Genomic DNA, 22,105 nt, shown 5'->3' with positions numbered 1-22,105 from the left:
GTGCTAGGACTGCCCGGAGCACACGCGGGGCCCCTGGAAGGCAGCCCTGGCCGCTGGGAATCCTGTCCTCCAGGCTTTTGCCGTGGGATCATGGCCCTTCCCAAGAAGTCTGCCTGCGGCGCTGCCCTCCCCCGCCACGCTGTGCGCCTGGGCCACCCTGGAGCACTGCCGGGTCCTCCAGAGAGTCCGTCAGGGACTGTGCTGCTGTTGCACAGCCACCGTGACACAGGCATGAGGGAGTAAACACAGAAAACGAGGTTTTAGGTACTGAGTGCTCTGTGCCTGGGCCGGGCCCAGAGCAGTGTCTTGTCCCCAGGCCTGGCTGTGGAGGGCTTCCCTGCCCTGTCACTGCATTGGTGGGGCCCTGATCTGTCTGCGCTGAAGTCTTGTAGGCTGGGCGCTCCACAAAGTGCCTGGACCTCAGGTCCCTGTGGTGGGGATGGCTGGGCTGCTGTGTGCCACCTGAATGGGGGACGGCCGGGCTGCTGTGTGTGCTGCCTGATGCAGGGGCAGAGTTGCCCCTGGGAGGTGTGGGAGGTGAGTCTTGCTCTGTGACCATTGGATGAATAATGAATGGGCCCTCCCCCATGTCAGGAAGTGTTCAGCAGGGCCCTCTCCTTGTCCCCAGCGCCCTCTTCCTGGATCCCACCTTCCCAACCGCGCTTCCGCACGCTGCTCCATCTGCCTGCTACTCCTTTCTTTCTGGGTCTCCCCTCCCTCACGGGCCTCCTGCTGCTCCTCGCCTCCCATGGGCCTGCCCCGGGTGTGAGTACACGTTCTACAGGTCCTCGGTGAGGATGCCTCCTAGGGGCCTGCCTGACTTCCTGCCAGCTCAGCCTCCTCCCTAGGCTGTAGGCTGCCCCAGAGATCGGAGCTTCAGACATGGTCCCGTGCCTGGGAGCCCGGGTTTCCCACCCAGGGACAGGTGGTGGTATCCCCGTCGTCATGGTGAGGGCTGGAGGCACAGGTGCCTGTGAGTTACCTCTGAGAACGCTGCTGCCCCGGGCCTGTGCCCTGCCTCCCACAGGTCCTCACAAGGAGCCCTCTGCACCCTCCACTCTTGGCTGCCGAGTCCGCAGGAGAAAAGACGTGGAGCCGGGGCTGCTGGGCGGCCGTGGCCCTGCCGTGCGGACCCAGCGGCCGGGCGAGGGCGCTGCAGTTGGTGCCGAGAGCACCCCGGGACCATCCTCGCATTTGCTCTTCCCCTACCTGCCTCTTCCCCCCTCCCCGATGGCTTTCCTTCTCTTAAATACTGATATGTCTACACGGCTTCTCAAATTGGTGGACAGCAGAGCAGACTCTAGGTCTTGTCTGCTCAGCATGGGCAGCTCCCTTTGCTTCATCCCGGATACTTTGACCCACCCCAGTACTTCCCCGTTCCAAGCTCGGCCGCACACACACTGGACATGCCTGGGAAGTGGCCATTGCCGCATCCGTGCCCACCGTCTGCCCACCCATGTGCCCGTCCAAGCACCGACTGTGTGCCAGGTTCTGTGCTGGCAGTGGGGCCCTACGTGATTACCACGTCTCCTCCAGGGAACGTCCCATCCAGTGGGGAGGAAAGTCACGTGCCCAGTCACCGTGTGGTGTGGTGGAGTAGAGGGTGCGGTCACAGAGGAGTGGGGGTGGGCACTTCCAGCTGGCAGGGGGGGGGTGAGGGAGCTGCCAGGACAGATTGTGGGGAAGGCGGCGTTTCCGTTGGATCTAAATGGTGGATGGGAGTGGGGGTGTAGGTGGAAGGTGGCCCACGGACATGGATCATGGGTCTGGCCCTCTGTGGCTACTGTCCTGTGCCATGGGCCTGGAGGGGGATGTAGGGGTGAGAGCTGGCCTGGCGGGGAGGTGCAGGGTGGGTGGAGGACCTGCAGCATGGCTGGCGGTGTTGGGCACAGGCTCAAGGGGGCAGGCGTTGGCTACTCTGGGAATACAGTTGGGAGCTTACTTATGAGTCTAAGGTTACACATTAAAATAAAAGGGCTTGATTTTTTACTCTGAACATTGTGGCACACGTCAGCATTTCCCCTTTGTTTCCTGGAAATCATCTACAAATAACAAGAAGCGTGAAAACCAAAATGGTGCTTAAATTTTGACAAAACAGAAATGCAGCTACAAACCAAGCCCCAGGCAGAGGCAGGAAGCCCATGGTGCAGTGAGCAGACACATCCCTGGGGAAGCCTGGAGCAGTGCGGGTGGAGACAGCTCCGTGAGGGAGCCGCTGAGTAGAACTCCCTTGCTGGCATGAGCCCTTGCGAGAGGCAGCCCCTGACCCTGGCTCCGCAGTGCGGGGGCCGGCGGCAGCTGGAACAGGGGTCCCTGGACTGGCGTGTGGTTCCAAGCTGCAGCAGAGGTTGGTGCTGAGCTGAGGGGTCACACAGGTGCATCACATGTGCTTGAAGCCGCATCTGTGGCAGACAGAACATTTGCTCTTAGGAAAACTCACGGTGTCCTTTCTCTCCTGCCGGAGGGAGCTACTGGGGGCTGATTGGACTCGCAGCAAAACTGTCACTGGATTTCAGATAAAAGGAAGCAGGCCTGTCCTTCCCCACTGTGAACCTGTGCACGGAGCCGGATTCAATAAAACTCATCTTCAGCAGTGAGCAGTAAAGGTCATTCCATGCATTTGTGTAAGAGCAAAGGAGAAAAGAACAAAAACAAGTGGCAGAAAAAGTTTCACAGAAAAACGGTGGACATTGAGCAGATGAAAATTCTATCCAGACATTTTGCCAAGAAACAAAAGTTAACGAGGCGGTAGAGTCTGTGAGGCTTGGGTGGAATGCACACGCTCCAAGAAGAGACGGTGAGGCCGGGGGGTGCGTGAGACAGGACCCGGAGGGTCTCAGAGCAGGAGAGGGGGCAGCACAGGAAGGAAGGTGACCGGATGCACGGGGAGGCTAATCACGGGGAAAACTACCTAAAGAACCCGCAGCAAGAGTTCCATCTCCTGAATTGGAAGATGAAGTGAATGTGGAAGCCTGGAAATGTAAGTGCTACATGTCATGTATTCAAAAAGAAGTGTCAGGATGGCAGAGGGAGGAGAGAACATGAGGATGGCGGCTTCGCTGTTGAGAGCCGAAGACACAAACACACCATCTAAAGGTAGTATCAGGTGGGGAGAGTAGATCGAGCTGCGTGTTAGGCTCCCTAGAGCACCAGGTGCAGTAGACTGGTCTACCCTGAGAGAGTGACTGTGAGGGCCTGGCTCTTGGCCATGGAGCCGGGATCCCGTGGTCTGCATCTGCACACAGCAGACCTGGAAGAGCCTGTGCTGTGCCCAGTCCAGCTCTGCAGGCCTGAGAACCAGCAGAGCCTGTGGTGAAAGCCCCAGTCCTGGGCAGAAAACGGGAGCTGCCCCGCTCAGGCCACCAGGCAGGCAAGGGAGGAACGGTCGCCTCCTCCAATTTTCATTTCATTCCGGCCTCAAGGGGTTGGAGGAGGCCTACCCATGCTGCCCAGGGCAGTCTGCTGAGTCCCTGATTCAAATGCTGATCTCATCCACAAACCCTCCCAGACACACCCAGAAAGTGTTTTGATCTGAGTACCCCAGGTCCTGTCCAGTGGACACATGGAATGAGCCGTCACAGACTATAAAGTTCAACAGGGAGGATGATATATCTGACTAGTTAGTCACCCAACATAGGAGATACAGCAGGTACTGTCTAGTAGGAAAGTATAGGTGTGAAACAAAGCTGAGTTATAAAAGCAACCAGGGTAAAACATGCACACTTTTCTAAGCCTCGAGAGAATTACACGCAAAAAAGTAAACTAGATTAAAAAGGCCACAGAATGACACAGATGTAAAAGCTACAAAATCGAAAGCATAACAACATAATACAACAGAAATAGACACAAATCCAGTTGTAGAGGGACTAAACGCTCCTATTAAAAGGAAAGGACTTCCTGATTGGATTGCAAAGCAAAACCAAACATGTTGGAAAATACGGGAAGCAAAGGCATCCTGGTGAAGTGAACCTGGAAAGCAGGAGCTATGATCTCGATGCAGTGTGAGTTCAAGCCGGAAGCCGCTTAGAAACAAAGGTGGGCGCTTTCCACAGTGAGGTTCGGATGGGTTAGCCAAATAACACATCACTGCCGTTGGGAAAAGCAGAAATGAGGAAAGATTCAAGGGGAGATTGTCAAAGATGCCAGTACCAGGATTTATGTCCTAATCTGCGATATATCAAGTGGGCAAAGAATAATGGAAAACAGAAAAATATATATGTGCGTAAAACCCATATCCCCCAAATTAGAGAATATACTCATGTTAAAAGGAGTGCATAGAAAACATTCACAAAGATTGTGTATTCAGTAATAGAGAAAGCCTTTATAAATTAAAATAAGTAGAACTAATACAACTTCTTGTGATTGCAGTGTGATGTGAAATCAAGAACAAAATCAGGGGAAAAAAAGCTCCTAACACTTGGAATTTAGAAAACAAAACCCAAACAGAACAAAACACTGTGTCTTAAACAATTCTTGGTTCAAAGAAGTACGATTCAAAAGTGCATAAGATGTAGAAAATAATTGTCATGAAAACACTTCTCATCAGAGCCTGTGGGAACCACCTAAATCCACAAGTTTAAATATTTATATCATTGAACAAGAAAGCATGTAAATATATGGATTAGACCTTCAACCCAAGAAGTCAGAGAACAAAAGGAAAATAAACCTTAGTGAAACAAAAAGGTGGGAATTTGTAAAGATCAAAGCAGAAGTTAATAGGAAAGTGAAAAATGGTAGAAATAATAAATAAGTCCAAATACCTGTTATTTGAAATAAAACCAATAAAACATATGAATTATTCACAGTTCTAATAAAAAATTGATAGAAAGTATCACCATCCAAAATAGGAAACAAGACTAATTACCTGGAGCTATTGACTGAGCAGGAGCATGCGAGAGCTTTCAGGCGTGCTGAGAATTCTGTGTCCTGATCTGGACGGTGGATACGTAGGTGTAGACATGTATAAAAAGCCATCAGGCTGTGCACATCAGATTGAGCAGTTTACTGCGTGTAAATTATGTATACCTCGATGGGAAAGAAAAGCAAAAATTAAAAAATTGAGAATTATGAGTTTTATCTGATTTCTATAAAAAGAATTATGAATTATATCTCAGTTCCATTTTAATAAATTTAAAAATCTGTGGGAAATGAATGACGTTTTAGGGAAATGTTACCTATCAATCCCAACTCCAGAAGAGAGAGAAATTTTAAACAGATCAATTACTGTAGAAAAACGTTGTCCCAAAATTGCCACGGTTGCTCTCCCCCACCACAAGAGGAAAGAAACAGAAGATGCATCAGGCCAAGCCAGTTTCATGGGAAAATTCTACCAGATCTTCAAAGTGCAGATACTTTGAGCACTGTGTAAACCAGTTCAGACTGTGGGAAAAGGAGGGGAAGGCATTCTGGAAGTGTTGTATTGACACCAACAACTGCAAAGGCCTTACAAGCCTGTGTGTGTGTGTGTGTGTGTGTGTGTGCGCACGTGCGCGTCTGTGGGTGTGCGTGTGTGTGCACGTGTGTGTGTGCATGCACGCGCATACATGTATCAGTGTCATTGTTAACATGTCACGAGTGAAATTCAACAGCAGGTTGAAATACATCATATGCAGTAAGGTTTATTCCAGGACCAGCCTGTCAGCTTGATTTTAGGATATCAATTTATAGAATACCCTCTTCATGGGGGCGTTTGACAAAATCCAACACTCAGCCTTGATTAAAAACTCTTAATAAAATAGGAATATATGGGTAATTTCTCACCGTGATAGAAAATACCTATTTGAAGCAAAAGGTCATGTGCTGTAAATAAGAAAGTATTGGCTTCAGCTCCAGTGAAGCCACAGGCCACCTAAGGATGTCCAGTATCACAACTGTGATTTCGTATTATTCTGGAGATACTAGTCATCCAAAGTAGACAAGGGAAAGAAACCCAAGGTATCAATATTGGGAAGGAGGAGGAAAATTGGAAAATTGTCCCTCTTTGCTGCTGATAAGATTATGTGCCAAGAGAATCAACTGAGAACTGCTGCTGTCGGTCGGAATTTGGTGAAGGGGGCGGGAAACAAAAATTTAAAATCACGTATACAAAGATAAGTTAGAAAGAAGAAGAAAAGGCCGGGCGCGGCGGCTCACGCCTGTAATCCCAGCACTCTGGGAGGCTGAGGCAGGTGGATCACTTGAGGTCAGGAGTTCGGGACTAGCCTCACCAACATGGTGAAACCCCGTCTCTACTAAAAATACAAAAATTAGCTGGGCTTGGTGGCATGCACCTGTAATCCCAGCAACTTGGGAGGCTGAGGCAGTAGAATCGCTTGAACCCGGGAGCTGCAGTGAGCCGAGATGACACCACTGCACTCGAGCCTGGGCGACACAGCGAGACTCTGTCTCAGAATATATATGTATATTTATGTCTATATTTTTATATTTTATATATATAGTGGAAAAAAAGCAAGGTACCAAATGATGTGTAGGACATCTTACCATTTTTGTTAAAAAAAATGAAGTGTGGTGGGAGGAAGAACATAGACGTGTTGCTGGCATGCGCACCAGCAGCCTCCGGAAGGAACGTTTGCTCAAGCCTCAGAACGTTGGTTGGCTGAGAGTCGGGGGCCTGGGGCGCTGGGGTTGGAAGCTGGGGACAGGCTGCTCAGGGCATGGGCATCCGTGTTTGTTGTCTGAACCGCGGATCTTTTTTGTTAATGGACACATGATAATTGTATATATTTATGGGGTACATAGTGATGTTTCAGTACATGTAACGTATGGTGATTAGATCAGGGTAATTAGCATATCCTGCCCTGTTGCACGCTGTGCACCCCCTGCCCCAGTGCCTTTTTTCCCAGGCTCCTGCTGGCCCCCAGCCCAGGGGGTGTTGTCCCCCTCGCGTCATCCCACCCTGGGTGTCTGGCAGGCTTTGCAGCTTCACTGCTGGGGGCCTCCGGCTGCCCTGGTACCTGCTGGCACCTATCCTTCCCTCCCTGAGGCCACACTGCCCTTCCTCCTCCCTTCGTGACGGAGCGAGCCGGGCTTTGGAGTGGGTCAGGACTGGTGGGAACAAGGTTCTGACTTGGGCCAGGGGCAGGATTTACCTCCCTGAACCCATCGGATCCTGTCCGTGAGACACCCCAGGAGTGGTGAGGGGCGTCTCTGGGTGGGCCTTCCTTAGCACCCCCGGGGCCTGGAGCTGGTGCCTATGTAGCCCCTCAGCCTGCGCCAGCCTGCCTGACCAGGCCCCTGTCTGTGCCCTGCTGTTCCTTGAGCCTGCAGTCCGTTCTGGCTCCTGGCCTCCCCACCGTCTGCTGCCCCTGATGCCTCCCACCCTAGGTGTGTAGGGGCGAGTTAGAATCCACACTCCTGGCCGGGCGCAGCGGCTCACGCTTGTCATCCCAGCACTTTGGGAGGCGGAGGCAGGTGAATCACCTGAGGTCAGGAGTTCGAGACCAGCCTGGAGAACACGGTGAAACCCCATCTCTACTAAAATACAAAAATTAACCAGGCGTGGCAGCATGCGCCTGTAGTCCCAGCTACTCAGGAGGCTGAGGCAGAAGAATCGCTTGAACCTGCGAGGTGGAGGTTGCAGTGAGCTGAGATTGTGCCACTGCACTCCAGCCTGGGTGACAGAGCGAGACTCCATCTCAAAAAAGAAAAACAGAATCCAGGCTCCCTCCCGGGCGGTGCAGCATCTCACGCTGTTCTATAGAGGAATTGGAAGTAGCAGAATAAACGACGGCTTGTGGCTGTTAAACCAAACCGACAGCAGCGTTGGAGCGTGCTCTCTCCCCAGCTGTGTGTCCACTCTCCAGAGACTCTCACATGTACCCCACACACCTCACCGTGAGCCTGTGCATCTGTTGCTATTCAGGAGACGGAAGTGACAAAAAAGTGAGAGAACTTGAGTTTGCAAAGTTAGAGTGCTGTCTGGCCTGGCAGCTTCAGGCTTCCAGGAGAGAGGTCTCTCCCGCAGCTCCCAGCCCAGGGCGGGGGTGCTGCCAGGGGTGGTCTCAGGGCCTGGGCTGGGGTTCCCCACACACCTGGGTGTGCTCGTGTCTGCTGACCCTCTATCCTTTGTTTTCTCCTAGCTGGAGATGGAGCTGAAGATGCTAAAGTCTCAGTCCAGCTCTGCCGAACAGAGCTTCCTGTTCTCCAGGGAGGAGGTGGACACGCTCAGGTATGTCCCCCAGAGAGGAGGCGGACACGCCCACATGTGTCCTGTGGGGGAGGCCCACATGTGTCCTGTGGGGGAGGAGGTGGATACGCCCAGGTGTGTCCTGCAGGGGAGGAGGCGGATACGCTCAGGTGTGTCCCACAGAGGAAGAGGCGGACGTGCTCAGGTGTGTCCTGTGGGGTGGGGGGAGGTGGGCACGCTCATGCGTGTCCCCCAGGAAGGAAGTGGACATGCTCAGGCGTGTCCCCCAGCGGGGAGGTGCGCACGCTCAGGTGTGCCCTTTCCAGAGGAGGGGAGTGCGGGAGACACGTCCGCCGGCAGCCTCCTGTCCCCCTCTCCAGGCCGTGCCCTTCTCTGTGTGCTCCCCCGTGGGTGGCTGGAGTAAACTCTTGCTCCTCTGCTGCCTTCCTGGAAGGGCTTTTCTTTGTAAGTCCCATCCCATCCACCTAGGTTCTTCTCTGCAGGGACACTCGTCTCTGCTGGTGTGGCCCTTTCTTCAGCAGCACTTCTCCAGCCAGTGCTGACAGCAGGGGTCTCTCAGTGTCCCCGACGCGCAGAAGGGAGCAGGTCCTCCATCAGGGGGCGGCGCTGGAGCCGGGTCTGCAGCCGCAGGGGCTGCATGGCAGTGCTGTGCCGAGATGGCTGCACCGGAGTGTGGCTCAGAGCAGAGCCCAGGCAGTGCAGCAGCCAGGCGTGTCCAGCAGCCCTTGGGCTGCGCTTCAGACATGCTGCCAGCTCTCTGCCACCACACTGTCCTAGGCCACCCTCACCCCAGCTCCTGCTTGCACACGGCGCCCCTAGAGCAGGGTCTGCAGGCCGGGCTGCTTTTCTAGAGCTCTCTTCCTCTCCCCCGCCTTGTGGATCCATCAGGGTCCTCAGGCAAGAGGTTTCCAGGCAGACGCAGGTGGAGCTCCGGGCTCCGCTTTGGTGCCTGTGTTGGCGCTGCCCTATCCAGTGCGGATTGAAAGTGGCTGTGGGGCAACCCGAGTGTCCTGCCAGAATCCAATGTGGGAGGCGGTGGCTGTGGGCACAGGGTGGGGTGGCAGGAGGCGGCCCATGGCTTTCCTGCATTGGCCACTCCTCTGCTCTGAGTGTCTGCAGCAGGCCAGGCCCTGGGCATCCAGGGTTTCTCCTGGTCGTCAGAGGAACTGAGAACAGGGGACTGAGACAGCTCCAGGGGACATCAAATGGCCCTGCAGTGAGATGGGGGTGGCAGTGGGGAGAGAGCACCCTACCTTGGCCACACAGCTTTGGTGTGTGGGCCCCTGGACCCCCCGCGGCAGCAGCCTCTACTTTGTCCGTCACACCCACTCCCTGGGGTTCCGGTTTTCACCTGTGGATGGCCCCTCTTTCTCAGGGTTGCCGAGATCAAAGCAGGAAAAGGGCTGCGTTTAGTGTGGCCCCGGCCCAGGAAGTGCTCTGCACGTGGCAGCTATGATGCCTTCTAGATTTGATGTTCCTCCAGCGTCTCTGAAGCATTCCTCATGCATGGGCTGTGCCTTACACATTGCCCTCTCTGGGATCCGCCGGAGTCTGAGCGGTTTGATTTACATCTGCTCAGCTGTTCAAGTGTTCAGATACTGAGTGTGTGCCGTGGCGTCCTTAGGGCCGAGCATGGAGGCTGATGGAATGGTGAGTGGGCCCCGACGTGCTCTCCGTCTTCATCTGCGTCTCCGTGTCTTGGGGACCTGGGGGCCATTCTTCACCTAGAGGCTCTGTCGTTACAGCCTGTGAGGTGCACGTGGTCCTGTGACAGCGGGTGTCTCCCCCCCGGAAGTGCGTCTGCGTGTGGTCTTCGGGTTGATGGGGTCGGGGGCTGTGTGTGAGCGTGGGTGTGGGGCGGGGGAAGCTGGAGACCGGGCAGGTGCCATGGTGAGCATGCAGTCTCTTTCCTAGCAGCAATGGGAGGCACTAGAGGCTTTAAAGTGGAAGAATGTGGCTGGAGAAAGCACTGGCTGCCAGGCCTGGGGAGGGGAAGGAGAGTGGCAGAGGGGCCGTCCCCACCACCTGCTCGCCAAGCATCGGTGCTGGGAGCCCCTCCGAAGCTGGAGTTGGCTTTTCCTTTGCAGAGATGAAGAAAATATGCCTCCCACACACACCCTGACTTGCAGGAGCAGCCCCACCTGGGGAGAAAGACCCTTGCCACACAGAGCAGCAGGCCTGGGGGCCTCAGAGAGGGGGTAGTGTGTAGTGAGACAGAAGGAATGGCCCAAAAGGGCAGCCCAGGCAGGTCAGGAGCTCACCAAGGCCAAGGCTGGATGACGTGCCAGACAGGCTTCAATGTGTGTCTGCAGTGAGAGGGGAAGCTGGGACCAGCAGCAGAGGCCACACCTTGTCATCATGGAGAAAGGGCCTCTGGAGGCACGCAGGTGCAGGGGGAGAGGCTGTGCACAGCAGCACGTCAGGAAGGGCTGGGCTGGTGTGGCTGGTGCCTGACCCTGCAAGGTCCTGAATGCCATGCGAGGCAGGGTGGTCTCCACTGTTGTCCTTCAGTCCCCAGGAGCCACGTGGGAGGTGGTGGAGTAGGTTCTTAAATCTGGGGAGTTGCGGCTGTGGGTTCCAGCATCTGTGAAGGTTTCAGGAAGGTCAGCGTGTCCTGGCCCATGGCTGCCCCCGCAGGAGCCTGCATCACGCTGCACGGCTCCCCGCTCTCTGAGACGGCGTTCTGCTTTCTGCTGGGCCTTTTGGCACCTAGAACCTCTCGTTCTGCAGTTGATGGGAGCATGGCCAGGCGTGTGTCAGATTTGTGTGGGCTGGCATGCTTGGGGTTTATTCATTTTTACAATTTAAGAAAAGGCCTTTATCATTGATATCTTTTACATCAAGGTCAAACAAAGCTTCTCGTCCCCACCATTTTGTTTGGAGCCCTTCAGCCTGCCACTGCACTGTGGGAGCCCCTTTCTGGGCTGGCCGAGGCCGGAGCCGGCTCCCTCTGCTTGCGGGGAGGTGTGGAGGGAGAGGCGCGGGCAGGAACTGGGGTTGCACGCGTGGTGCTCACAGGCCAGCGCGAGTTCTGGGTGGGCATGGGCTTGGCGGGCCCCACACTCTGAGCAGCAGGCCAGCGTTGCCGGCCCCGGGCAGTGAGGGGCTTAGCACCTGGGCCAGCAGCTGCAGAGGGTGCACTGGGTCCCCCAGCACTGCCGGCCCGTCTGCGCTGCAGTCGATTTCTCACTGGGCCTCAGCCGCCTCCCCGCGGGGCAGCGCTTGGGACCTGCAGCCCACCATGCCTGAGCCCACACCTGCCGCCAGCCGTGGGCTCCCACGCAGCCCAGCCTCCCCGACGGCGCGGCCCCCTGCTCTGTGGCGCCTGGTCCCATTGACCACCCAAGGGCTGAGGAGTGCAGGCGCGTGACGTGGGACTGGCAGGCAGCTCTGCCCCCAGGCCGGCGTGGGATCCACTAGCGGAAGCCAGCTGGGCTCCTGAGTCGAGTGGGGACTTGGAGAAATTTTATGTCTAGATAGAGGATTGTAAATGCACCAATCAGCAATCTGTGTCTAGCTAAAGGTTTGTAAACGCACCAATCAGTGCTCTGTGTCTAGGTAATCTGGTGGGGACTTGGAGAACTTTTATGTCTAGCTAAAGGATTGCAAATACACCAATCAGCACCCTGTGTCTAGCTCAAGGTTTGTAAATGCACCAATCAGCACTCTGTGTCTAGCTAAAGGTTTGTAAACGCACCAGTCAGCACCCTGTCAAAACAGACCAATCAGCTTTCTGTAAAATGGGCCAATCAGCAGGAGTGGGTGGAGCCAGATAAGGGAATAGAAGCAGGCTGCCAGAGCTAGCAGCGGCAACCCGCTGGGGTCCCCTTCCACACTGTGGAAGCTTTGTTCTTTCACTCTTCGCAGTAAATCTTGCCGCTGCTCACTCTTTGGGTCCGCACTGCTTTATGAGATGTAACACTCACCACGAAGGTCTGCAGCTTCACTCCTGAGGCCGGCAAGACCACGAACCCACCGGGAGGAAGGAACAACTCCGGACGTGCTGCCTTAAGAGCTGTAACACTCACCATGAAGGTCTGCAGCTTCACTCCTGAAGCCAGCAAGACCACGAACCCACCAGAAGGAAGAAACTGCGAACATGTCCGAACATCGGAAGGAACAAACTCCAGACACACCATCTTTAAGAACTGTAACACTCACCGTGAGGGTCCACGGTTTCATTCTTGAAGTCAGTGAGACCAAGAACCCACCGATCTCGGACACAGGAGGATCAGGGATGGTCCTCACACACACATGCACAGCCACACATATGTGTGCCTGCTCTTGCCCAGATGCACACTCACATTTTCACATCCAGCTATTTGTTGTATGTGAATGACATGTATCACATAGCATGGTTTTTCAACACTGAAGCTAGAGAGAGCGTTGGTGGGGATTTTTAAGAGGCAGCAGCTGAGGAGCCCTTTCAGCCGGAACAAATCTGAGCCAGTCCTCTCTGCTGTCAAATAGCAGCTCTAGCAAATCCTAAATGTTGCCTGTAGATTTAGCAACTGGTTAGACGCTTGCTAATTCCAGAGTCTTGCCTATCTGTGCCAGCGCCTGCTAGTCACACTCGGACCCTCGCTTCCTGGCCGTGTGATGCCTTCTGGGTCCCGGGAGGTGCTGGGGGCCCTGGAGACGCCGGCCTGCCTCAGGGGACGAGAGGTGACCCGTGACCCCACTCACCCGAGGTTCCCACTCTTCAGGACACTCTGTGATCTCCACTCACACCCCAAGGACCCAGTGCCCAGGCCCACGTCCTTTCCAGAGGGCCAGGTGCTAGACTTTTAATGTTCTTTTGTAGAAATTTTCATCTTTCATCCAACAAATCTCCATTAACACCGCTGCTCTAAGTCCCCTCATGAAACTACATAGAGGTAACTGGAAAGACAGTCCCTGCCTGCCAAGCTTCTAGGGCAGTGGGTTGATCTTTGAGCTCACCGTGCCCAGCCCAGGCCGCCAGGGAGCGTTCAGCCTGGGAAGGTGGAACTGGTTTTCCCTGGTTCTGTCCTGTTCTGCAGCCGCTTCTGCTGCCCACCGTGGAGAACCTGCTGGCTGGGCTGGGTCTGGAGTACAAGTGATTGGTCCCATTGGAAGGGCAGTTGTGGCCGGAAAGAGGTCACCCTCAGATGCTATGGTCCCAGGTGGGAAGGCGTGGCCCCGAGGGGGCCTGGTGATGGACTGCCCAGCCCATCTGGGGATCAGGAGCCCAGGGCAGGACCTGGGGAGCCTTTGTGGCCTCATTCTCCCTCCCCCGAGCAGCTTCAGGAGCAGGCTGAGGCAGCCAGGTCAACAGGGTGAAGGCTGGTGAGTTGCCTCCACCTGGCTAGGCAGCACTGTCAGCAGGCCGGTAACCACCAGAGCTGCCCCCAGCCCACTGCCTGGCTGCCGGTAGCGACAGCGGCCCCTGTGCCTGGGCTCTGCAGATGGGGCCGGTGACCACAGCCAGTGAAGGCAGGTGCGCTCCCCACGTCCGGCCTGCAGCTTGGGTCCTCAGGGCCCTGCCTGCCTGGGTCCTGTACCCCGGACCTGCTTCTTCCTCTCTGAAAGCCTGCCCGCCTCCCCTGGTCTCCAGCATCCTCAGGTTACCCACACCCTCTGGCCGGGGCCTGCTCTGTGCGCTGCATTGGGCACTCCAGGGCTTTCCTTCTGGTGTCTCACGCCCTTCCGCTCTTGAGACCTTTCCTGGCTCTGTTCACTGATCATTTCCTCTCCTCTGTTTTCTGTGTCTTCTTTCTGAAACTGTTACTTGGATGTTGGATTTTCGAATAGTTTTCTCTCTTTTAAATCTTTTTGATCCTATTTTCCTTATTTTTGTCCTACCTTCTGTATTTTCTCAGCTTTGTTAACCTGTTCTTATTTTATTTGTTGCCATACTCTTCGTTTCCTGAGAGTGTGTTTCTGTTCTCTGAGGATTCTTTTATGTATAAAGCATCCTGTCAGTGTTCATGAGTGCAGTGGGGTCACTGTGTCTTTGATGTTAATAATAGTGCTTTTTGGAGTTTTCTTCTCCTAGTGAACCCTGTTCTCTGTTGCTCTAAGTTGCTGTTTTTCTGCCAGTGTTGGACCTTACTCTTTTCTTTCTGGATGATTTCCTTAAGCGTTTGGTGGTCCCAGCTGCCTGTGCCAGGATGGGTTTGCCCTGTGCTTCTCCGAGGAATCCGGCTGGGTCTTCCACTGGGGAGCCCTTGGGAGGGGCCTCTGATCTTTCCTCTCAGCCTGGGTGACTCTGGTGTGGGGGCTTGTGCTGCCAGCTCCTGGGGGCTGAGCAGGGAAGTGTGTCGCCAATGCAGGACTCCTCTTGCGGTGGGGCACCCTGTCCGTGCCTTACCTAAGGGCCTGTCTCAGCCCGGAGATCTTACGCAGGATGTGCAGAGTGACATGCAGGCTCCTGCCCTTCACTCCCAGAAGCAGAAGCCAGCAGAGTGCCCTGTCCCCGCCCAGCAGCATCAGCGTGGCCCCTCGGGGAGCGCGTCTCCTGCCCCAGCCTTCAGCAGCCGGCACTGCTCCTGTGTCTGTGCTGGGCAGGGTCAGCAGGGCTGATGGCAGGGACCTTGGTGCCATTCAGCAGAGGCAGGCCCAGCTCTGGCTCTCTGGTCCAGTAGTGTCGCCATGCCCAACAGGGATCGGAGCCTCCACCTCACCCAGCACCGAGGCAGAGCAGGATGTGGAGGGGGGTCTTCAACCCCCAGGACCCCATGTCAGAGGCTCAGCAGGGCCTTCCCCACACCCTGCAGCAGGGAGGCTGCCGCTGCCCTTCACGCCTCCTGTCCGTGGTGTTGGCGAGACAGGCAGGGGCCCAGCTCGCACCCCCCTGTCTGTGGTCCTCGTGTGTGGGGTACACATTCCCGCTCTAGGGGCTGAGCTTGTACCCGGCTGTCTGCGGCCCTCGTGAGCAGGTACACATTCCCCACTGTAGGGGCCCAGCTCGCATCCACCCGTCCGTGGCCCTCGTGAGTGGGGTACGCATCCCCACTCTAGGGGCCCAGTTCACACCTGCCTGTCTGCTGCCCTTGTGAGCAGGTGCACGTCCACACTCCGCGTGTGCCAGGATGGTGTCCGGTAGGTCTGTGCGGTGGCAGAACTCCCACTCTGCCCCCAGCTCTGGCACTCCTAGATGTACACAAGCCAAATAACAGTTAGAAAACCCGGGACGCAGAAGTGTCTGGGATGAACAGAGAATCGGGCAGATAGACATTTACAGTTGAGAACTCACACCTCACCCTCCACGACTGACGGAACTGAGTGTCCCCATCAGCCCGCAGGACCTAATCAGTGTCTGTGGAACACCCTGTCCAAGAGCAGAGGACTCTTGCCTCTGCATTCACCTGGGACAGTCACAACAGATCACATCACGGGTCATCAAAGAGACCCCAGTAAATTAGAAAGAATCGAATTCACTCAGACTGTGTGCTCTGAGTGTAATGAACCCAAACTAGATGTCAGTAACAGAAGAACAACAGGGAAGTCTCTAAGCATTAGGAGATTAGCAACACATGTCTGCATTTCCCGTGTGGGGGAGGAGGGCTCCCAGTACAAATAAGTACACTGGGCAATAATGGAAATACACACATCTAAGTAAGTGGGGTCCAGCTAGACCAGTGCTGAGAAGGAAGTACATCACGCTCAGTGTTCACGTTGGGAAAGAGGAATGGTCTATAATTTATGTTCCTATCTCAATAACCTGGAGAAAGGAGAGTGGAATAGCCCAGAGCAAGCAAGGATGAAGGAAATAACAATGAGCAAAAAGCAATGAAATTGGAAAAAAAAATAGAGAAAATTATTAAAACAATAAGCTGGGGCTTTTTTTGGAAAAAAATTCAATAAAATTGACAAATCTCTAGCAAATTTGACAAAAATAAAAAGACACCACCAAAATGGTCAATATCAGCAATGAAATAGGGGCCATCACTACAGGCCCTGTAGCCATTAAGCAGAGGGTGTTAAGCCACAAACAACTTGAAGCAGCGGACTCACTCCTCAGAACCCACAAGCCACCAGACTCGACCAAGATGAAATAGGTTATCTGAATAATCTTGTAAACTATTTAAAAAAAAAAAAATGAAGTCATAAAGATGAGAAGGATATCCTTAGGCCCAAATGGTTTCCCTAGAGAAATGTACCAAACAGTTAATAATTAAGATCCATTTGACACAGAAAATTGAAGAGATTGCTAGGGTTTAGGCACGGGGGTGCATGTGTGTACAAAAGGACAGCAGGGGCGAGCCTTCCGGTGTCAGGACAGGCCTGTGTTTGGATGGCAGTTGTGGGCGCACACATCCAGACATATGACAGATCACGTGGGAGTAGACGTGGAGGGAAGTGTCTGAGCTGGCGGCAGGTGAGCAGTCTCTGGATTGTACCCATGTTAGTTGTCCCGTTTTTGATATTGCTGTTTAAGTTGTTACCATCGAGGGAGATTGGGTAAAGAGGACACGGACCTCCTTGTACGTTTCCCACAAATTGCTGTCAATCTGCGATGAGGTCTTCATTCTGTTTTAAAGGTCTCCAGCCAGCCCTGCAGTTCCAGCGCTCCCTCCTCCCTGCTTCCGGAAGTCGTTGCTGGGGTGGGTATCCCTGAACCTGGGGAGCTTGTGGTGTCAAAGCTTCTTGGCTGTTCCATTGCTGGCGTGGGATTCAGCTTTTCTGGGGTCGTTTGCCACTCATCTGTCTGGAAGCTTTCCAGCTTCCATTCTAAAGGCTATTTGATGCTGTGCCGCCTTTTGTTTGTCTTCAGGTAAATGCCTCAGAAAAAGTAAGCAAAACCTTTACCCTTGTTTTACCGGGATTCTGAGAGAGATTACACTTAAGTGCACATGTTCAACTACCGTCTTTAACTGAAGTCTTTGATGATTTTTCCGTTTATATAATATATATTTTAAGTGAAACACACATCATTTGCATCCTGTTTCTCCACTATATAACATAAACACTTCCCCATGTTTTTATAGGTTTTTGTAAGTCTTAATGTATAGTTGATTAACCCCTTTTGGAGCTTGAGTGGTTTCGCGTTTTCACCTAGTGAGAACGAAGGTGAACTGTTGGCCATGTTTTGACTTCTGTGCGAGAGAATTCTGTGTGTCTGGAAAGACCAACTGTAGCCTGTAGGAGCCTGGCTGCACTGAGAGATCCCATCCCTTGTGTTTCTTACTGGTGACGGCAACAGCCCCCAGCAGCAGCGGTGGCCATGATTGCAGTGAGAGGCAACTGATGTTTGTGCGGGGCTCACTGTGGGCCCCGCGTGGCACTGCATGCATCTCCACGTTGATCGAGTTCTAACTGCGGGTCTGAGACGGGGTTTAAGGATATTCACTGTATTGAGGTGGAACTCGCACACTGGAGGGCTGGCTGTGGGCCCCACACGGCACTGCATGCATCTCCACACTACTGAATTCTAACTGCGGGCCTGAGAAGGAGTTTATCTACTGTATTAGCGCAACTCGCACACAATGGAAGGGATTCATTTAAACCTGAGTTCATGGTCGGCGAGTACCAAGGGCAGGCGGTGGTACCCTTATCCGGGGAGCAGGTCATAGAGGCTACGTTATCTTCAGAGTTTTATAACAATAAGTAAATAAAAGTGGATGCCCTTCTTCTCACCACATGCCTGCAGTTCTAAAGAATGCCAGCAATGATCTACAATTCTGCCACTGTTCCCCCACCAGATGCCACCGTCACGTTTCAACAGATGTACGCACAAGCATGCAGCCACCACAGTAAGATATAGGACATAGCCCAGCAGGTGTTTAAATTTTTTACTTTTAAAATTAAATAATAGGCTGGGCATGGTGGCTCACGCCTTTTATCTCAGCACTTTGAGAGACCAAGGCAGGCAGATCACCTGAGGTCAGGAGTTGGAGACCAGCCTGGCCAACATAGCGAAACCCCGTCTCTACTAAAAATGGAAAACTTAGCTGGGCGTGGTGGCACGTGCCTGTAATTCCAGCTACTTGGGAGGTTGAGACACGAGGATCACTTGAACCTGGGAGGTGGAGGTTGCAGTGAGCCGAGATCGTGCCACTGCACTCCAACCTGGGTAACAGAGTGAGACTGTCTCAAAAAAAAAAAAAAAAAAAGTAAAAATTAAAATTATATAGTAAAATTAACTTTTTTCTTATAGGATACAGCTCTATGAACTCTAATCACCCTGTAATCAGAGTGCAAAATGACGTCAACCCTTCAGGAATCCTCCATGGTCCCCCTTTCCATTCACCTGGCCACACAGGGACCTCCCGGCAGCTGCACATGTCCGCTCAACCCTGCGGCTCGGCTTTTTCCAGCCCAGTCCTACAACATGCAGTCTTTTGAGACTGGCTCCTTTCACTCAGCACAACGCCCTCGAGATCCATCCAGGTTGTTTGTGTATAAAAGTCAGTTCCTTTTTCACTTAGGTAGCTTTCTTATAAATTTCAAGGTCAGGAGCTATGAGTCTCCCTGGTGGTTGTTCTTTTTCAGGGGGGTTTGACTCCGCTGACAGGTAAACAGCGTGCAGTCTTCTTCTCCCTGATACAGATGGCTTTACATTTACTTAGGTTTTCTTCCATTTCTTTTAGCAATGTTTGGCAGTTTTTAGGGTACAAATCTTATGCCTCCTTGGGTAAATGTATTGCAGAGTGTTTTGTTCTTTTTGATGCTGTTATGAATGGAATTGTTTTCTTGATTTCCTTGTCAGATTGCTTGTTCCTAATACAGGGAAATACAACTGATCTTTTGTGTGTTGACTTTGTATCTTGCAACTTTGCTGATTTCGTTTATTGACTAGAACAGGTTATTTGCAGCTTCTTTAGGGTTTTCTGTAGCCTGGCATCTGCAAAGAGAGAGAAGTAGTTTTACTTCTTCTTTTCCAATTTGGATACAATTTATTTCTTTTTCTTGCCTAATTGCTCTGGCTATGTTGAATAGAAGCAGCAAAAGCAGACATTCTTGTCTTGTTCCTGATTTAGGGGAAAAGCTTTTAGCCTTTCACCATTGAGATTGACATAAGCTATGGGTTTTTTGTTTTATTTATTTATTTTTTATTTTTGAGGTGGAGTCTCGCTCTGTCACCCAGGCTGGAGTGCAGTGGCACCATCTTGGCTCACTGCAACCTCTGCCTCCCGGGTTCAAGTGAATCCTGCCTCAGCCTCTGGAGTAGCTGGGATTATAATCATGTGCCACCATGCCCGGCTAATTTTTGTATTTTTAATACAGACGGGGTTTCATCACATTGGCCAGGCTGGTCTTAAACTCCTGACCTCAGGCGATCCACTCACCTCGGCCTCCCAAAGTGCTGGGATTACAGGCGGGAGCCACCACACCCGGCCAAGAGTCGATTTTTTAAAAAGATGGAATTGCCACACCGTTTACCAGATTCAATAGGCAAGTTGTGGAAATTGGACGGAGAGTTCTCATACCCTCTTCACCCGGTTTCTCTCGCTGTTGACATCTCACGCTGCCATAGTGCTCGTCACCGGCGTGTGACTCTGGGCCTGTCTCCAGCCCTTGTTTGGATCCACCAGGCTTTCCTGCATGTTGCAGCCAGGGCACCGCGTTGATTTTAGTCGTCACATCTCTCCTGCCGCTGGTCGGTGACAGTTTTGTCTTTCCTCGTTTCTCCTGACCTCAGTATGTTTAGGTGTCCCTAGAATGCCCCCGAAGCGAGCTTGTGTGATGTGTTTCATTGTTAACCTGAGACGGTGGTTTTTGGAAGGAAGATCACAGACGACAAGTCCTTTCTCACCACGTCCCATCAGGGAGCCCCTGACATCCATGCAACAGCAGGTGGACCTGACCGCTGGACTGAGGCGTTGACAGTGGACCTGCCTGCCAGACTGAGGCGTGGACGGTGGACCTGACCGCTGGACTGAGGCGTTGATGGTGGACATGACCACTGGTGTTGACGGTGGACCTGACCGCCGGACTGAGGCGTGGACGGTGGACGTGACCGCTGGACTGAGGCATTGATGGTGGACATGACCGCTGGCATTGACGGTGGACCTGACCGCCGGACTGAGGTGTGGATAGTGGACCTGACTGCTGGACTGAGGCATTGATGGTGGACATGACTGCTGGCGTTGATGGTGGACATGACCGCTGGCGTTGATGGTGGACCTGACCGCCGGACTGAGGCATGGACAGTGGACCTGACCGCTGGACTGAGGCATTGGCAGTGGACCTCACCAGTGGACTGAGGTGTGGACGGTTGACCTGACCACCAGACTGAGGAGTTGACAGTGGACCTGACTGCTGGACTGAGGCGTTGATGTGGACATGACCGCTGGCATTGACGGTGGACCTGACTCCTGGACTGAGGCGTGGACAGTGGACCTGACCGCTGGACTGAGGCGTTGATGGTGGACATGACCGCTGGCGTTGACGGTGGACCTGACCAGCGGACTGAGGCATGGACAGTGGACCTCACCACTGGACTGAGGTGTGGACGGTTGACCTGACCACCAGACTGAGGCGTTGACAGTGGACCTGACTGCTGGACTGAGGCGTTGATGTGGACATGACCGCTGGCGTTGACGGTGGACCTGACTGCCGGACTGAGGCGTGGACAGTGGACCTGACCGCCGGACTGAGGCGTGCTCTGCTGGGTGCCTCGTCCGCGAAGCTCTTTGCACTTTCTCCAGTCTCTTCCTTGGAAGCGAATCCCTCAGGGCGCAGGCGACGTTCCCCCTCTGGAGGGATGAGTTCTACATGTATGATGTGGAGTTCTGTGAGGGAGGTGTCTCCTCTTCCCCCTTTATTCACTTCTTCATTTATTGCCAGCAGTGTGGACTGGAGGGTGTTTGCCACGTGCTCTGTGTTCTGATCTGGTGCACACACCGGGACTTGTTTATTGCCAGCAGTGTGGACTGGAGGGAGTTTGCCGCGTGCTCTGTGTTCTGATCCGGTGCACGCACCGGGACTTATTTATTGCCAGCAGTGTGGACTGGAGGCAGTTTGCCGCGTGCTCTGTGTTCTGATCTGGTGCACGCACCGGAACTTGTTTATTGCCAGCAGTGTGGACTGGAGGGTGTTTGCCGCGTGCTCTGTGTTCTGATCCGGTGCATGCACCGGGACTTGTTTCGCTGCGTGATCTCCCCGCGGCCGGCCGCGCCCTGCTGTGCCCCGTCATTGGGTTTTCTGAGCCCTTCCTCACTCCCCGGCACCACAGGGTGCTCCAGACGCACCTCGTGTCCTCTGCCCCAGCTTTCCAATCAGCCGTTCCTCCAGCGAGCCCTGAGCCTTCTCTTGGCAGCACAGTCCTGAGCAGCCCAGGTCAGGGTCTGGCTGTGCCTGTGCCTCCTGGGACGGCACTGCTTCTACACCCTCCCGCCAGCTGCCTTTACCGTAGTGTTTGCCTGCTGTAAATATTTCTGTCCTTTTACTTGCAGCGTACCTGTACCCGTTCTTTGAGTTTCTGTATACATGATGTCATCGGGTCAGTTTCTAAACCATCATGGCAATCTCTGTCTTTTCATTGCTACCATTTTATTATTTGTTTGTGTGTCTCCTCCATTTTTGTTTTTCCTTTTCATGCTTCCTGCTTTCTGTTGAGTTACTTGAATGGTGTTTAGTATTTCATTTTAATTTAGCAGATGGGCATCTGACTATTTCTCAGTCTGATGTTTTGAGTGTTTGCTCTGGGAATTAGAGTACTTACCACTGCCTACTGAGAATCAGCCTCATCCCACTTGAAGTCACACCTGGAAGCCCCTCCCGGCAGGTCCCTTGCCCTCTCCCTTCCTGCCGTCCCTCCACCTACATGGAAATGCCACAGGTTTTGTTTTCAGTCATACAGTGTTTTGAAAAGGGCAGTAAGAGACCCGGGTATTATCTGTAAGCCCAGATAGCTGCCATCTGTTCCTCCTTCATTGTCGACGCTCCACGTATCCTTCATGTCCTCTTTCCTTCTGAAGGATTTCCGGCAGCCACTCCTGGAGAGCAGGTGGCTACGATTCCTCACGGTTTCTCTCGGGTGGGTCCGTCTTT

At 53.4% G+C, this 22,105-nt stretch overlaps 1 protein-coding gene across 22 annotated transcripts in view; it reads left to right on the top strand.

Moving 5' to 3' along the window:
• The window catches only part of MAD1L1 (mitotic arrest deficient 1 like 1), a 420,579-nt gene that overhangs the window by 249,572 nt on the left and 148,902 nt on the right, over positions 1-22,105 (top strand). For all 22 annotated transcript variants that reach the window (XM_031013142.3, XM_031013141.3, XM_031013143.3 and 19 more), the window contains one exon: positions 8,079-8,167. In XM_031013142.3, coding sequence (XP_030869002.2) covers positions 8,079-8,167 — 89 coding nt within the window. The remainder of the gene's footprint in view (positions 1-8,078; positions 8,168-22,105) is intronic.

This window comes from Gorilla gorilla, chromosome 6 (assembly GCF_029281585.2).
Source record: "Gorilla gorilla gorilla isolate KB3781 chromosome 6, NHGRI_mGorGor1-v2.1_pri, whole genome shotgun sequence".
Classification (NCBI taxonomy): domain Eukaryota; kingdom Metazoa; phylum Chordata; class Mammalia; order Primates; family Hominidae; genus Gorilla; species Gorilla gorilla.
This window is presented reverse-complemented; position numbering and strand designations above follow the sequence as displayed.